At 33.6% G+C, this 18682-nt stretch overlaps 1 protein-coding gene across 1 annotated transcript in view; it reads right to left on the minus strand.

Moving 5' to 3' along the window:
• DNAH8 (dynein axonemal heavy chain 8) overlaps nt 1-18682 on the minus strand; it is a 132314-nt gene that overhangs the window by 77721 nt on the left and 35911 nt on the right. Inside the window, exons 27-41 of the mRNA XM_063330984.1 lie at nt 17871-17984; nt 17215-17277; nt 15949-16049; nt 14876-15013; nt 11621-11861; nt 10409-10608; nt 9907-10060; nt 9640-9803; nt 9385-9487; nt 8666-8770; nt 8229-8390; nt 6153-6377; nt 4885-5057; nt 2859-3037; nt 766-953 (exon numbers count right to left, since the gene is read on the minus strand). Of these exons, the coding sequence (XP_063187054.1) occupies nt 766-953; nt 2859-3037; nt 4885-5057; nt 6153-6377; nt 8229-8390; nt 8666-8770; nt 9385-9487; nt 9640-9803; nt 9907-10060; nt 10409-10608; nt 11621-11861; nt 14876-15013; nt 15949-16049; nt 17215-17277; nt 17871-17984 (2310 nt within the window). The remainder of the gene's footprint in view (nt 1-765; nt 954-2858; nt 3038-4884; nt 5058-6152; nt 6378-8228; nt 8391-8665; nt 8771-9384; nt 9488-9639; nt 9804-9906; nt 10061-10408; nt 10609-11620; nt 11862-14875; nt 15014-15948; nt 16050-17214; nt 17278-17870; nt 17985-18682) is intronic.

The following is an 18682-nucleotide window of genomic DNA, read 5'->3' on the forward strand; positions in this document are numbered from 1 at the left end:
TGCCAGTCTTTTTCACAAGTAGTCATTATAAGAAAGAGAAAAATGTATCTCAAATACTACCCATAAAAACTTCATGATATAAGAAGCACAGTTGTGTCACAATGCCTGCACTGATTCCAGGATTGATGCACACAGCAGAATGGGCCCCTTTGCCACAAAAGGCCGAAAGTGGCCGTCCAGCATTGTATTTACCAGTTTAGACAGATCCTGTATCGACAAATGAAAAGATCTGATAATTTTTTGCACAGGTTTTGAAAAGACCTGTTGTCACCACAATACAAGGAGGGTGGTTTATTCCAGAATCACCATACTTGTCTTCTGTAAATCAGCTTGAAGAATTCATTTATATATCCATGATAAATACCCATTAGACAAGACATATGTCCTTGAAAAATCTCTTTCCTGTATATCCTGCTTTAAGTGAATGTTCTTTTTTTTCCCTACAGTATCTTTCTCACTAATACTGTAAAAGCATTTCAAGCTAAGGTAGTAAAACATCAGTCCTCTCAGTGAGCAAAGCAGCCTGGAAGTTTGGCCAAACTCTTAACCTACATAATGAATTGCAATACAGTAATGTAGGGACGTAATTATGAACCTTTTCAATAATCTTAAAGCAAAACTGAAAGCATGCAACTCATGAATAATCAGATTATTTATGTGTTCCAGTAGTTTAGTCGAATTCTATAGCAAGAGCATCACCTTGCCATTTAATTAACTTGTATATAGTATAATTTGTCACATCTCTGGAATTATTACTTCATTTACCATTGTTAGGAAAATTCCAAACTCTGGATTTAAATCTACACAATCTCCATCAGAAAAAATGAACTGCTTTTTTCTTTCTTTTCTTGCTGTTAAAATAATATAGATTTGCTGTGCTGCCACTGACAAGACAGGCAACTCGATTCGGTTGAATTCATCAAAACATCCCCAAGATCCTGACTGTGCAAGACCTAAAATAGGGACAGAAAAAATTATTACCTGTTGTTGTTCACACATATTTCAGACATCTGAATTAGATGACTTTTCCTTCAAATAAATAAGTAAGATTAGTTTTATTTTTTGCCCTGTGGCCAAGGCCTATCTTCCTCTAGTCCACCTGACTATTTCCAGATCAATCTGAATTAATATTAGTTGATTTATACAAAAAGCTTAAAAGTGAATCAATATCAGAAAAAACCTTCTGATATCTTGGGGCATTTGGCAGATCTTTCATCCAGAGCTTTCTGTGAATGTAGCCTTTTATTGTAAAGCAGCAATTGAATTATTTGCTGAAGCTGTACTGTTAATTTAAAAAAATAAAAATAAGTGACTTGGAGCTACAGAAGACTAGCCCTAAATGTTACAACAAAAAAAAAATCCCAAGTTTTTTATTTTCATTTGTGTCTTCCAGCCTTCACAAGGCTTGCCTCTTATAAATCATAAAGGTTAGAATTAAAAATTGAAATTATTTTTGAACTAACTAGGAGTTTAACTAAAACTCTGAATCTCACAAGACAGAAAAAATTAATCTTAGAGCACGTATCTCTATGCAGAAGCACTACCATTTTAAGTCCACACTAAACTACAAGCTTTTCGTGTAATGGTACAGGATATTAGCAACATGCTCTGTGTGACCTTGTCTATCGAAGAAAGAGAGGAAGACACAGACAGAAAATTAAATGGAAAGAGAAATCAAGCACTATATTAGTAACAATAACATTTTTATAAAAGATCAATTTCACAGTTGCCTAATTTCAATTTGGAAAAGTAACATGTGTTTAGTAGCAGCTAAGAGAATTGTTGTTCCTTTAGCAACATTTTATGAGAAAATTTGTAGCAGCATTTTTTTCCCCAAATTATATTAAAATACAAGTAGGCAGTCGTTTTCTTTCATGTATACTGAAAGATAGCTATTTAAAAGTGAAAAATTTACCCAATTCATTCAGGATGTATTATTGTTACACAGTCAAGGCTACATCAATTTAAAGGGATTCTGTCATGTACTCAAAGATTTCTTTAAAATCTGAATAGCTTGACTGTCAAAGAGGCAATATGTTTATAAACCCACAGCTTTAGACACTCTCATGCCACAATTATTTGCTTGCTAAAAAAAAATAAATTGTTTCACTGCTTGCTTCTCAATACATACAATACCATAACTGTGAAAAACGAGCTGACAGAAACGTCATGAAGTTCGAGTCCTTTATCTGGAACAGAATAACTCCATTGCACAGTACAGGCTTGGTGCTGAGTAGCTACAAAGCAGCTTTGCAGAAAATGACCTGGTGTCCTGCTTAACAACTAATTGAGCATGAATCAGAATTATACCCTTGTAGCAATGGAAGCCAGCAGCATGTTGGGCAAGAGCGTAGCCAGCAGGCTGAGGAAAAACATTGTTTGCCTCTATTCTGCACTTGTGAGAGAGCAACTGGAGTACTGTGTCCAGTTTGGGGCTTATCAATAGAGGACAGATATTGATATACTTGCACGAGTCCAACAGATGGCTGCCATGATGGTCAGTGGCTGAAGGACATGACACAGAGGGAGAGAATGAGAGAACACAATTTGTCGAGCCTGAGGAGAAAGATAAGGGGAAAGCTCATTGCTAATAGGAGGCACTGAGGAATTGGAGCCAGGCTCTTAGAAGCGCAGTGGAAGAATAACAGAGAACAGACACAGGTTTCAATGTGGGAAATTCCAAGTCAATGGAAGTATAAAAAAATGTTACCATGAGGATGCATGGCCCAGAGGTGTTGTGGAACATCCATCCCTGGAGATACTCAAAATCCAACATGAACAAGAGCCTGAGGAACCTGCTCTAACTGCACCTGATAAATGACCTGTGGAGATCTCTTCTATCCTACATGAAGTCTTACCTTTGAAAATCCTGCCCAAACCTCTGAAGTCCATTTGATCAGAGCAGTTAAAGACTACTACGTATTTTCCCAGAGCCTTTCCCATGTCTTTCGTTGTTTCTGTTTTACCAGTTCCAGCTGGTCCTGCTGGAGCTCCTCCCATGTTCATTCCCAAAGCCTGTGCTAAAGTTATATAGCACCTATAAATGTTAATTCATATTAATTTATTAAATCATATGAAAGATATATGTGTATACAGATAAGATAACAATGAGTTATGCTATAGATTCTACAAGCTCTTATGTTGAAACAATACTTCTTCATAAAGCAGTTCCACTGATTTCCATGAGTGCAGGAAGTTCAGAGAGGTAAAAGTCACAAAATACAGCATTTAAACATTATTTATAAGAGCAAAAAAATTTATCTGGTGTTAATCTAGTTTGCTACAAACTGTGAATATTAGAGGAGGTAAAAAATTAATGCACACCATATAAAGCAATTTAATTGTCACTAACTCTTTTTGCAGCTATAAAGAGCAGAATTCTGCTGCCTCATCATTTTCTGCAGTATCTTAATGTGTATACTGTGTTAGGTTAGGCTACTTTTGTCTAAATCCTCAAGTGTGAAAGAATAAGGATATATGTCCCCTTCCACAATTATGTGTAAAATATTTTTACAATTCTAAGAAAAAAACCCGTAAGCTTTACCCCCCACCCTTTTTTTTTAAAGTCTTAAAATGTTTAGACTACTGTTTTGGTTCTATGTGAGTTATAGTTACTAAAATCTTAGTTAGAATTTTCATTTATGGTAAGGAGTATCATGAGTACCAAGAGTAACGCTAAAGGGATTAAATGACAAAGGTCCTATACAAATGATGGGGTATCTTCACTGTCAAATCAACTCAACATACTCAGAATGCATTTCTAACTAAATTATTTCTGGTTTAAATCCATAACCGAACAGAGTTTAATAACTAACTAGTTCCCAGCTTATCTTGAATCACTATAATACCTTATGCCAAGCTGGCACTGCAGGGCCCCTGATGTTTTTTTAAACAATAAGAATCTTTAAAGTGACATATACATTTTACTTCTACAGTTCTATTGCAGTCAAGGCAAATTTTGGGGTAGAATTCAACTTTCTGCATCAAAAATACTTGATTGTTGAGAGCAGTGCAGTTCACTGCAGAAATGTGCTGAACTTTCCATATTGTCACAATAGCAGTCCTACCTCTTTTGGAGAAATAAAGGTGTTCAAAAAGCTGTACAGACACATACTCCACATAAGTAGCAAAGTGAATGACTGTAGGTTGAAAGTTATTTTTGGTTGTTGAGGACATCTTTTTGCAAGTATTTTTTAGCCTTCTATTTTCTTATTTGGTTCAAAAGTGACACCTCAAGTAAGGAATAAACGGGGGGAGAATTGGGGGTGTGTGTGTGTGTGTGTACAGAAAGAGGCCAAGAAATTCCCAAGGGGAAAAAAAGAAAAAGAGTTCTCACTGTTAAGCCACACATGAAACAAAATTAATGGTCATTTGCTTGCCTGGCTATAGAAGAATGGCAAGTGAATGTATACAGCTGGGACTTTGTCAAGATCTAGGTTCTTATGGACAAATGTAAACTATTTCCCATGCTAATAAAACAACAGACACTGACTAGTTGTCTTAGACTTTCACACATTGGTAGCCACAAAATCTTTACAGAATCCCTTATAACAGAATTCAAAATATCTGACCTAATATTTTCTTCAGTATAGAAATACTGCTAAACTATACATTATTATATAACCTTAAAATGATTCATTCCTGTTACTAAATGTTTCTTTAAGACTGGGCAGTGATAAAACTTTTCTAGTAATTACTAAATGTGCAAGTTAGCGAGACTCTATTTTACCTTTTCTAAAGGAGTATCATGAAGCAGATGTATAAGAAGATTTTGATGAATGACCTAGCCCACACAGGACTTAATTCAGAATGCATCTCTTTGAAGATATATGTTAAATAAACACTATATACATAGAAAATATTAATTATGTATCATTTTCTAACCTGTCTGTAAGAGGTGTTATGACCAGACGATCAGTGCAACCCAGAAATTCATTTTGGTAAACAAAATCCACATCTGTAATGGACACCAAGACTTGATCAAGATCCTCCTTAAAGTAGAATCTAGACTGCTTTAACCATTCAAAATCAGTTGGTGATTTGATGTGCATTTTTACCTTAAGTAAATAAATGTATATGTTATAACTGAGCATCCACATTTGTCTTTAATAACTGTGATAAAATCTTATTTTATGAGAATAATGAGTGACTCAGGTTAAAGTTCCTACATAAGTAAACTGAAATACATATAAGCATCACATAATATGTTCAGATGTACGCTAAACTAATATTAAAAAATGTCCTTATCCCTTAAGCTGGTCATCACAACTTCTTAATCAAATAAATCTTAAATTGCTTTGGTAATGCAGCTCACCATCCAAGTGAAATAAGCAAACAACACACTGCTAAACCCACCAAACACATTGGAACAAAGGGTATAATGAAAGAAGGATCTGACTAAGGCATGGAAGGCAAATTGTGTAGAATCTAACCAGCTTCTGTTATCATCAGTAAAAATATGTGAGAGATGTAGTGTTGAGGGATGGCATTCCTCAAAGAATAAAGGAATGTAAACAATTTAGCAGTTTAAAAAGTTCAAATATAGGATTGGCGTTATCTGTTGATTTTAGGAGGGTTTTTTGTTTGTTTGTCTTCTATGTATTCTCCTTAATAACCAGAAAGAATTCCAGTAGCGTGATATCCAAAGGAGTAGGAGAGACAGAAAGAAGGAACTAGAAGATACGGAAGATGTTGCTGTCATTGCTGTAACTCTAGAATGGGTGGAGCTAAAGCACAGACTACTGCCAACTACTGAGATTCTGTAACAAGCCATGAGGAAATTATGAAGATAAAGCTACAACACCCTCAGCAGACTCGACTTTTTTCTTTATGCAAGTAAGAGTAATACAACAGTTTTTCAAAGAAAGGACATACTAAAAGTTTTGGTCTATCAAAACAATTCTGTAGGAAGAAGTGAAAAATTGAAATATGCTAAGAAAAGTGTAAAAAATTGGAGCAAATATTTAGATGACAGTCCCAATGGATTTTATTCTAGTTTAAGCAAAAGTGTACTATTTTTACTACGGTGAGATTATGGACATCTCTGTTTTACAAACATATGCATACACATATTAACTGTAGTTACCACATATAAGAAAAATTATTATGACAGAAAATGCATTTAAGTGTCAGAAACCAAAATCTGTACTTACCAAATCATCAAAAATATCATGCTGGTGCACATGAATGGTAATAAGTGTTTCAAATTTCACTCTGTCAAAATGGGAAAGATCATGTGTGGTCTGGCTAATCAACATATTCAGAATCTCCAGAAATCTCCCATTGGTTACTTGCATGATTTTTCTGTCCTCTTTAGCATTCTGTAGAGCTGCTTCTGAATCATGAGTCCACAACATTTGAATTCCTAGTAATCCAACCTACAAATTTAATATGTGAAAAAAATACAAAAGAATAACTTGTTGAACCCTAGCCTTATTACAGAAGCCTTAGGTGTAACAGGAACAACAAATTGTGGTGTGGAGAGTCCAAATTATCACTACATCCAGCATGAGGCTGTCTCATCAGGATAATGTGCCTGAGCTAATTGGCTCTGCTGTCATACTGGAAACTCCTGAAAAAACATTTAAAAACTTACGCAAATTTGTCAGATACTGAGATATATACAAATTAAGGATGATTCTCAGTGTAATTTACAATCCCTTAGTGTACTCCAGTATCACAAACATAATCAGGTCTCAAATTGTGGGGAGAAGTCCTTCTGAAAACTTCCCATTGCCAATTCATAGCTAATTAAAGCACAATTAAAAAAAAAAAAAAAAAAAAGAGATGGATTGCTATCTTTCTAACATGCTGTTATGACTGGAGTACAGACTAAAGCACAACTATGAGCTATTTTGCTTCCAAATAAATCTAGAGAGTTACAGGATGTTGCATGTAAACAACAGTCTTGGATTGATTTTGATTTATGGTATCAGACACACCCATGACAAAACAGGATAGATGAGAACTGTATCAGTACTTGCCCCCCCCATTACTACATTCACAAAGCACCAAGACCTAAAAATCTGACTCACCCACTCTTTCTACTTTCCTATCTCCCCATACCTGTAGTGAGTTCACAGTTACCGAGATTCTGTAGTAGGAAATATCACACCATTTTAGAATCATTAAGCTATCATCAGTAGAGTCTAAAATAAATTTATTTTAGAATGACCAATTAGTAAGAGGAACAAAAAATGAAATCTTTGGATGTGACTTTTTCATGCTAGCTATAACAGAAGCTTCTAAGACAGGAAAAAGGCAGTTTGAAGGAAAGAAAACATTTCAAATATTTGACAGTATTTTGACCAATTTCTTCTCTGTCCTACAACACAGCTTTTCTTTCACTGTACTTTAAATTTCTTCCCCTTTTCTAACACAAATAATTCTTTGAACATAAAAACATTTGGATTAACAAGACATGGAAAAGATGATCCCTGCAGATGGTAATAAAGGCACTTCAAAATGTCTGACATGCAAACAAGAAAGACAGTCCTTATCTGTGTAAAGAAAAGTAGCAGACTTTTGAAAATAAATACTGCTGAAATAATACATAATTACATCACAAATACAGCTTTAAGATAATTCTATTAAATATTTAAGTATACTTAATTGTTTTTTAAATTAGCAATGTATTGGCCAGCTTTAATATTTGCAGAATTTCTATGAAAAAATACACCCAGCACTGTACTGATTAGCAAATTACAGAATTTTTACAGGATGGGAAACAATTCCTTACTTGTTAATTAAATTTATGGATTATCAGTAAGATGAAGGAGTCTCTAGGCAAATAGAATCCTTCAAGATAGGCTTCTACTAGGACTGCATTATCATAGTGACAAATATATGAACTATGAGGTAAATCTTCTAAATGATGAGATAAATAATCATAATCATAGCTCTTGCGATCTTAAATTATGAGAGAAATCAATCTGCACATGAAATTTTATTTGCATCTGAAAGGCGTTCAATATCCATCACAGAAAATATAAGCTCTACTTTATATTCTCCAAGACAAGAAAAAAGTAATTTTAAAGTAGATTACATGAAAAATATTAAGCTATATATAGGGTACCAAAATTGAAGTCCGCCTTCTACTGAGTAGATCCATATCCTTACTTCCTCTATGAAAACTTCTTCATTTAGACAATCCAGTATGCTCTTTACATCCCACCTCTCCCCACACACTACTCAGACTGCACACACAAATCCACATCCTGTAATCTCACCTGTGCTGGGAAATGGTTAAGAAAATTCAGCAACTGATATCCTGGGTCACTAATTTGGTAATATGCTGCCCTAATTATACCATGCAATGACATCTGCTGCACATGCAATAAATCCTGCAACCAAAGTTCTACTGGTCCTTTTGCAATGACTGGAGCGTCCAACTGAAATATTAATAAAAGATACAAAATAGAACTTAGTTACCAAACTTCTCTCCCCAGTTAGTTATCAAATTTCTCTTCAAGACAACTGCAGATTTAATTTCAATAAATATACTAGAAATTTATTTAATGAAGACATATTATAGTTTTGTTACACCAATCATTGAAATGTTAGTTTGTAATTAACAATAAGACAATTTAATATATACTTATATGTTTAATAACAGAATGATTTATCTATTAACAACATTCTGGAAAAAAAGTTTTCAGATAATTACTGGAATTTTTTCTCCTTCTCTTGATATGACTGCCAGTATGCGATCATAATCCTTTGTGTGAAACTCTACTTCATTTATATTGTCAGATATGGAAGGCAGATGTGGCTGTAAGGATAATTCAGAAGTCATTCAATGTAAATAGATAACATTAGTAAACAGAAAAAAATCTCATGTTAAGGTTATCCTGCAAAAGTTCATCTGAACCTACAGATGAATATCAGGCCATATGTAGGTAATAATTACAGAAATGGTTGTGTAGGATTTTATCTCAACTTGCTGTTATTTTACAGTTTCCAGAGGTGACCTAGCAGAACAGAGATCAGCTATTGTGTGAGATCAGCTATCTTATCTCAACCAACCCTCAGTAACAATGCAGACTAGTTGGACTATAAACTTTCAGGAACAATCCAGACTAGCTGGATGAATTCTGCAATATGCAACCCAGGAAAGTCTTAGAGGGTCCCTTCTGTTAGTTTAGTTGTGAAAGGAGCCACGCCACCAGCAACTCGCTTGATGGGACCATATTCTAGTGTTCTGAATTTGGAAGATTTTTTTGAATTACAGATACCCATTTCATATTTTGTTAAAAACTAAAGAACGGGAAACAAAAAATTTTCCCAAAGTTCATAAAAAGAAAGTGTTTACATTTTCATTTATTAAATGCTTTTCCATGTTTTATTTTTTTTGTTATAAGCAGAAAAAAATCCCTAAGGTTGTACCTGAATTGTATGAGAATCACTTGCTTGTCCAAGAATTTCAAGAAGGACAGGATCAGAAACAAAAAAGAATCTGGGAAACAGTAGTCTTTTCTTCTCTAAGTATCTTTAAAATGGAACAAGATTTTTATTAGACTATTTCGTCTCTTCATTTTCTTCTACACAAGAGGGAAAGACTGAAATTCTATTAACATCTCATATAAACTACTTACAAAATAATACTGCATTAAAAAAAAAAAAAAATCAAACAATTCATACCCTGTAAGTGATTTCTGACATACTTCCAACTGTTCATGTAAATGAGGGAGAAGTTGCTCCATAGTCTCATCTCCAACACAACAGTTAATTACATTTGGGTTTTCATGAGCTCGTTGCATTATTCTTATCCATGATTTGTCAATATTCTGAAAACGCTTCGCTTCCTATATATATCAAAAAATAAGTACTTTCACAGCATAATCTGTTGGAAATTATTACACAGATAGCTTTTAATACACAATAAGATGCAAGCATTGTAAAGTTTACCTGGGGTAATTGTTTTGCGATATCTCCCCCTACAAAAACAGCTTCAAGATAAACCCAGAGGTTCTGCACAACCAGCCATTCTTCAATTATGTCTGTAGAGCTGCTTAGTTTATAAATCCAGCTCTGAATTTCCTTTTTAAATGGTGCATTGTATCTAGAAAATGATGAGAAGCAAAAATTATTTAATTCTAAATAAATCTATTATAAAATAAATACTTAAACGGTGAAAAAAAAACCCAAACAGCTCGTTTCACTTAGAGCAAGAAGAAGCTCGTAGAAAGTTTCTACCAGCTTGATTACATTCAAATATATTGAGACAATAGTTTTCTACTAATAAATGAAAATCTTCCAGTTGAGGATTTTTTTCATTAGACATTTTAATATTATTTTTCATTAAAAAATAATAGTCCGTTCAAATTTACTGCTGATTTAGCCTGCTAATAAGACAGTTGCTATGTCAGTGTGTTTCTGAAAATACCGCACACAATCAATTTTAAAGTACCTATTGGTCAGTAAAGAGCCAAGAATCATTAAACTGTCCTCCATCAACATTATAATTTCTGATGATTCAGTTCCCTTTAACAGTAACTCTCCTCTCCCTTTGAATGACGAAAAGCTCAGAACTTGGCTTCCCCAAATTTCAGCTATTTGAGATAGTTTGGCTTCTATATCTTTTTCCTTTGTAGCAGATATGCATATATCCTGCAAAGACAGACCCGTATTTTAGAATCTTCATTCTTCGGAAATGACATTTTTCCTAATATTAGACATCTAGTAATAGAATTTAAAACCAATATACAAAATTCTATAAAATAGTACAGAAGTGTGACACACAAATGCAGAAACCACACTAATGATTTTACTCACTCAAATTACGTGTATGTATAACTGAAAAATGCAAACTTGGAAATGCATGGATATACCATTTCCACGGCTTCACATTTCGTTATTTCTGCGTAACAAGATTTCTGAACCGTTATTCCTACAAGGTTTAGGGTGGTGATGTAGACTCATCACCAGATGAGTCTCAATCTTATCATATTTCAATTTATAGAATCACAGAATCTAAGAATAGAAAGGTTGGAAAGGTCATCAAGTCCAACATTCTATTCAAATCAGAGCTTAATTCAAAATAAAGCAATCACCTTGGAATGCTTCCATATAAATCAAGTATGAATATAACAATAGCTTTTGAATGCTATTATATAAAATTTGCAAACTCCATTAAGAATTTTTTCAGTTTATGTGGGGGATCTTGAGAAGTTGTATGGTTCAGTTGTATGTTACATATTTAATTAATATTAAATATTAATAAGCATGGAACCTTCGTCTAAAATTTCTGATTTATTTACAAATCTTTAACAACCACAGAGTTAAAAAATTAGGTGACCACAATCATTTGAAGTTTTGTTTGTTTGTTTTTTCCTGTTTAAAAAGGGCTAAGAAAATCACAGAAAATAGGGACAGGAAGAATGTGAAGAGATTATCTAGAAATAAGTGTCCAAAGATTCCAGCTGCTACATCTGTCTTTGTTCATATGGATAAGAACTTCTAAATAAAATATAAATTATTTTAAACTACTGTGGTCTGATTGTGAGTCAAGGTCTTCAACAAAGTCAAAAATATTTTTAAAAAGTGATCATTTTATAAGTAATCATATTATTTTTGCTGGCAATATAAAATGAACAAGGAGGGGAAAAATGTATGTACCTACCTCAATATCATCTTTATATTTAAGAATTGGTGCTTCCATGATGTTTCGAAGGCAAAAGGAATCAGATTCTATATCAAACTGATGCCCTGTTGTTTCAGCAATGCGATCCCAGTGTCTTTGCTTCATTGCTTTGTCGCTCATCATTTCCAACAAATAACAAGACTCACTAAAATCATCAATTTTATTCTTGAGATCTAAAAATGCAGGCCAGTGTTGGAGTCCTTTAGGTAGTCTACGACACCTGCAGTGGAGTTAAACTGATTCAGTAGTAAATGCCTCTTTTGTCAAAATAGGAATTGTTTAAACATTTTATAAACAGACCCGGAAATATGAAGTAGCTTGTTCTGAGATCAACATTTTCTATGGAAAATTCCAATTTGTGTCAATTAGTCTACCTTTTTATTAAAAAATAATGCAAATGCCCTACTAGCGGATCATAATATTTAACAGTTTTAACCACTGTTATGTTCTTTGCAAATAAACAGAAATACTGCAGTTTGCATTAAAAGATAGCTTATCTGCTGCTTATCGTCACAAACTCTTTATTGGCAAACAAAAACCAAAACAAAATTAGTTAAATTTCATATCCTTATACAAATATAATGGGGAGGGACTCTTTATCAGGGAGTGTAGTGATAGGACAAGGGGTAATGGTTTTAAACTGAAAGAGGGGAGATTTAGATTAGATATTAGGAAGGTGGATGGTGGATGGACCTGAGGATGGTGAGGCATTGGAACAGGTTTCCCAGGTTGCCCAGAGAAGTTGTGGATGCCCCATCCCTGGAAGTGTTCAAGGTCAGGCTGGATGGGGCTTTGAGCCGCCTGGTCTAGTGGGAGGTGTCCCTGTCCATGGCAGGGAAGGTGGAACTAGCCAATCTTTAAAGTCCCTTCCAGCTCAAACCATTCTATGATTCTCAAATATTTACTTCAATTTACAATACCAGTAATACACATGGCAAATATTTACATACCGCTTTGGAGACAGACATGAAAATTAAAAACATATAACCACCTTCTCCTCTACTTTTGGTTAGTGGTCCTGAAACTATTCACTAAGAAAATGAAAATTATATACTTCTAATGGATAAAAGCCCAGCAAAAGAGTTAAATGAATATTTACCTCTTTCACCATGCTTTCACAGAGCTTACACATTAAGAATCAAGCAGTTGACTACCATAGGAATATCCTAATGTAAATGATAAAGTATATTCTTAGCAGGAAAAGTAATAAAGCCTAGATCAAATTTCCCTTGGTTTTGCATCCTTTATCACTTATCTCTCCCACTGATATAATTTCATATTTTCTGTAATCAGGTACAATACAGCAGTCTGTGTCTGGTTTAGAGCTCTCTTGGTGCTGTGTGGTTGACAGTACCTTCAGGTACTAGCTCCCTGGTTGCTGTCAAACAGAATGTTTAATACCTAGCTGCCTTTCCCTGAGGGGAAAAAGTATTTTGTGTTTGTTTCTGGACTACTGTGAAGTTCTGACATTTATAAAACTCATAAGCATTTAAAGTTAATTTGTGAGAAATCTGTTGTGTTGAAACTAGCCAATAGATTTAAGAAAAAAAAAATGTATTTAAGAACGATGAAAAGGAGGAGCACTGACATGGTCAGACAGTGACATCACAGATTACTTTTTCCCTGAGAAAACCAGGCAAAACATCCGAATAGTTTATAAATTTCTCTGTTTGCAGCCATTGTTTTCCTTCACTGGTAAAGAGTTAATGTCAGGTTCAGTGATTTGGGACACCGGAATCAGATACAGCAAAGAAACAGATTTTTAATTACATGCTGCAGGTTCCAGAGCTGAGAGCCCTGTTACCCTTTTGAGTCTAGTGAACTAAGAGACACCTTTTTACACAAAGACAAGATACTGACAAATAGGTGTCTGTCAACATCTTGCTCCTTTGAGAGGCTCTTAATTACTGAAATTCTATCAGCATATGTAACCTCAAATTTGGGAAAGAAAAACACTCTTTGGCACATGTTTCCTTGAAAGGTTATTAGTCTCTGGTTAATTCTTCCCACTTAGAAATTAAGAAATAATGCAAATCAAAGACACAACCTTCAACTCTGATTGTCGAAAGTATAACTTCAAAACTATGGAAATTCTTCACTTACCAATTTTATGCCTTGTAATGACATATTTCACATATCAGTTAACCTTCAGAAAAACATGTTTACTAGACTACCATGACACTCTGGACTATAAGTCAGTAACAAAAAAAAAATTCAAGTAAAAAATTCCACATTCTGTAGCACGGATCCTCTTCCCCTAGTTTAGGAAGGTTATGCTACTATTTTTGGGTTACTTGAACCCACCAGTGTGATAGGCCATGAAAAATTGCCAAAGTAAGGCCAAGAGGTAAGATATATTGACAAAATGGAGAATGAAAGGAAATGACGGGTAAATAGGTAGGATGAATACTTAACAGCCTAAGAAACAACTATTTATACTGAAGGTTTTTCTCTTCACTGCAGATACAAAAGTAATTGCCATTTTATACACTTCTACTTGAACTACCTTAAATGAATGTCAATTTCAGACAGTAATACAATTTAGCTCCTGTGGAGCTCTGTATTTCAGCAATTAGATTTTAACATTATCTAAGCTTGATTTAAAGCTGTTTTAATAGGCCTGCACTGCTCTATAACTGTAGTATAGAAATACCGTAAAATACCAACTACTTGCACAAGTACAAACATACATCAGTTAGTCATGCCTTTATTTTGGAAATTAATAATTAAAGATTCTCGAATATTGTTCTAATAGGAGGACTGGGGGTGCAAAGAAAGCGCAAAGAAACCTGGAGTTGTTTTAGGATGGAGCTTGCCAAGCTTATAACAGGACTATCAGGCAGCAGGAGGGTTGGGGACTGCACTCAATGCACTTATTCTGTTGTAAAACAATCCTTGACCTAGTCTTCTATATTATATTTCTTCCCAAAATAATACACGTACTTTTGAAAATATTAAAAATAGAGTTAAATTAAAAGGTTAGAAAATACTTCTGAATCAAACTAATTACATCTAAATGTAAATTAGATGTATAATAATAATAATTACTACATGTAAAAGGCTGGTTAACTAAAAGTAACTAAAAGTTATTCCACACTCCTTTGAAGAATTTTATTACTTTATGATAGACCTTATTCATGGAAGTTTTGCATTTAAATATATCAAATAGCTTTACTGAAGTCACCTAAATCTTAATGCATTTAACATCAGTTATAACTCATATTATGAACATACCTGTTTCGAAAATCCAGAAGTTCATTATTAATTTTGTCAATATCTACATCTGTCCAAAGTATCTCATAATAACCATTGATATTGTTTACTACAGTATCATATAATCCATACAATTTCTGAAGCAAGCCTAACTCCTTCCTGGGAAAAGAAATAATCATACCAATAATTTCAATCAGCTATTTGGATATCTCACAATACTTAAATAAATGGTATAGGTAATATTACTGCAAAACAAATAATGACATAGATCAATTAGATTATGTTTCTTAATGCAAAACAGAACACTTCATAAATAAAAACCACAAAGAAGAGCAGATAGTTTGTGTTAAGGACCTAATATCCACACTAAACGTATTTGGGGATAGATATGCTTTGGTCCAGTTCTATAAAACTTCCATTCATCCAAAAGGAACCTAGCTTATGTACCATGAGCTGGCTCTGCAGTGCAAAGCAGAGCATGGCAAGTGGGGACAATTAGTCAATTTACTTTGGAAGCACTCTCTGAATCTGGACTAAAATGCTGATATCTAAGAACGGCCAGAAAGGGTCAGATTCTCATCTGGTGTGAAGCATCTTCAAACCATTGAAACAGCTGGTGCAGAAACTTTAGAATTCAATTCTTATGTGTACAGCTTGTCAAAAAATTTAGACTTTCATAAAATTTCTACTTATATTTTTCGTATATGATGATACACTGACCTTTCCTTACCTCTTGCTTGTTCGCTCATAGTATCATATCTTAATACTTAATGCTATATTTACTCATCTACTTATATAAAAGTTTGGGTTTTGGGGTTTTTTTTTTCCTCTAGGCCATGGTATTTTGCTCCTTTATATATTATTATTTACATGTAATAAAATAATCTGGTATGGTTCTGTTACCATAATAAACAAATACAATTATTTGTATTGGCAAATTCATTAGACCTCTAAAATTTTAATTTATTTTTTTGCTTTCATTTAATTTAAGGTAATGGAAACCTTCCATATTGTAATATTTCCCTCTTTGGTGTACCCTAAGCCCTTCTAATATACTTAATAAGCACCTAAGACAGCTGTATTTCCACAGTTACCTGACTTTATGCAAAACTTCATAGTCTGTGACAGGCAATCCAAACAACTGTTCACCAGATGAGTATGTGATAAATTTTCTCCACAACTCGTCAAAGTTAGCCTGATAAAATGAGGATTCATACAGACAAAATGAAAATATAGATATGTTTTAATTCAAAATTGACTAATAAAAAAATCATTAAACCATTCTAAACTTGTCTTAAAATAGCTGTATTAGAAGCATATTTAAACATCTGAAAATATTTTTGTTCAAAAATTTTGAACAGTTCTCACATAATGTAATACTCAAATCCATGTACTGAATTCAAACAGTGAAAATTTATATAACAAACAATAATTTGAAGAAGAATTTTATAAAAAAGTGGGATGTGAAATGTATTCCACACCATTGGGAAAATAAAATAAAGGAAGTATCAGATGGTAAAATATACGGCCTGAAAAAAAAGCACAGAAGAGTGCCAAAAAATACAATTACTTTCAAAGTATAACTGCTGTCCAAAGGATATGATCACCATAGAAAAATGTAAAGAAGAATGATTTTGGCAGTTACTATTCATAAGTACAAAGCTTCTCTTGGCAAAATAATAAATATAGAAAATTCAACCAAAATCACTCAATTTTCAATACATATTAGATCCATCAGGAGGTTTAAGCACCTTCTGTTAGTACTTGCTTTTCACAAACTTTTCATTTACTTTTTACAGAGTCTATACAATATGTTTAAAGACTGATAAAAGTCCTGCTGAAAAAAAATCTTCGAGTTACTATAACTTGCAGAGAAAGGAAGAAGGATTAAAAATAGATTAAAAAGTGGTTATGGACCCCATGAACTAAGGTTGATGACAAACAAACGTCAATTGAAAGGCAATTATCTAATGCAAAATGTGATCTTCACAAGATTAAAAGATTGGCTTGTGTGACTGAAATGTAACCTGGCTTCTTTTCAGTCTTTATCATGTTGTCATACTTGTCTCTTTCCTCTTCTACTGCTTTTATTACTTCCAAGATGACAATTTCTGCTCACAAAATGCAAAACATGAAGCAAGGTTACACAGCAATCAATCAATCAATCAATCAATCAATCCTTCCACATTAAGGAAAACATTGCCTGATAGAAACTAAAGTATAGTTAACATAACAAAACACAGAATATCCACCAAGACACATTAACTGAAGATTGTAAATGTGTCTTTTTCCAAACTTGTTTTGATAAGCAATAGCAGATCTAATTTTAAGTATTTGGAAACAACAATTTATTTTCTTACCTGAAAGATCTGTAGCCTATTACTGGCTTCCTGAGGTGCAATACTTGGAATCACAGGTCCTTCCTTTCAAACAAGCAGTTAACAAAAATTGAATATTAATTCTCAAAGTGACTGAAGGCCACTCTATATTTAGAAGTCATCACAAAATGCATCTATTTTTGGTAGTAAAAATCCAATCAAGTCATGTATCTTGGTAATGCAATACTTACAAAGGTATATCTAATAAAAGATAACTTTTATGAAATTGAAAATTCTTTAGCTTAATTAAAATTAATAGGACTAGCCTTTCATTTTTCATATTTTGTTCTTTTGCTGAAAATAAAGTACCCAATGATTGGCCTGAGACAGTCTTTTTTAATGTCGATGTGTGAGCAAAGATGCTACATGTGATACAATTTCAAAATTAATTTCTAAATTAATGTCTAAATTAAAATTTCATGGCAGGTTGTACCACCAGGGATTCTTTTCTTTCCTTACAGAGTTGTGTGCACTGCTATTTCTTTGAAAAGTTTGATGTGCAATGATGACTGCTTAGCAACCATGGCATCAAACAGTCAGTAGCTCAGCAGAATAAGATTCTGGCACTCAACTGCTGCAAACCAAAAATATTGAAAAACTAAGTATAAGTCTTACAGGTAACTACTAAATTCATTTACCGTTTCATATGAAATTTCAAAGTTTGACACGTCCTCCCGAAAAACTGCAACTGATTCTAGCAAGTTACTCTTAAATTTGGGCTGAACGTGAACCAACTCGTCTTGAACTCTGGTCTGACATACAAAAGATTAAAAACAAAGTTATTTCTTTGAAAAAACAGGAACAAATATTTAAGTTTATATATAAACCAAAATTATAAATAAAAAGTATTACAATTCTGAACAAAAATTAATTATTTGAAACTAAATATAGGGTTTTTTTTCCTTTTATGGTGCTTTATGTTCAATTTTTGAGATGAAAATTGGAAAGAAAAAAAATCCCAACCAAAACCCACAACAAAATCTCCCCTCCACCTTTATGTGAACATATTCTATTACAAGGGGGTGGAGGAACAAAGGGACAAAGAAACAGGGGAGGGGGGGGGAAGATCCCATTCTCTTCCTTCCCTCCCTCCAAAAAAAACCTTTCAAAACGCAAAGTGTTAGGGTCCTCTTCCTCATGGATGGGCTCAGCCTTCTTTTTAACAACTTTCTTATTCTTTGCTCAAAAACTTGAGAAAAAAGAACCAAGAGTTGCACGAAATGCAAATGCAAAATATACTCTTGAGCTCTTGATTCCTTTCCAGAGTGATTAATCTGTGGGACAGAATCTAACTTAATTGTTGCAACAATATATTTACATATTTCCATCTAACCTTCTACAGTTCAGGCAAATATTCAATAAACATCAAGCTTTTGAGGGATATAGGGCTGTCCTAAGCAATAAAGGTAAACGTGCAATCGTCACTTAGGGGTAAGGGCACTGGAAGAAT

The sequence above is a fragment of the Chroicocephalus ridibundus genome, chromosome 3, assembly GCF_963924245.1.
Source record: "Chroicocephalus ridibundus chromosome 3, bChrRid1.1, whole genome shotgun sequence".
Classification (NCBI taxonomy): domain Eukaryota; kingdom Metazoa; phylum Chordata; class Aves; order Charadriiformes; family Laridae; genus Chroicocephalus; species Chroicocephalus ridibundus.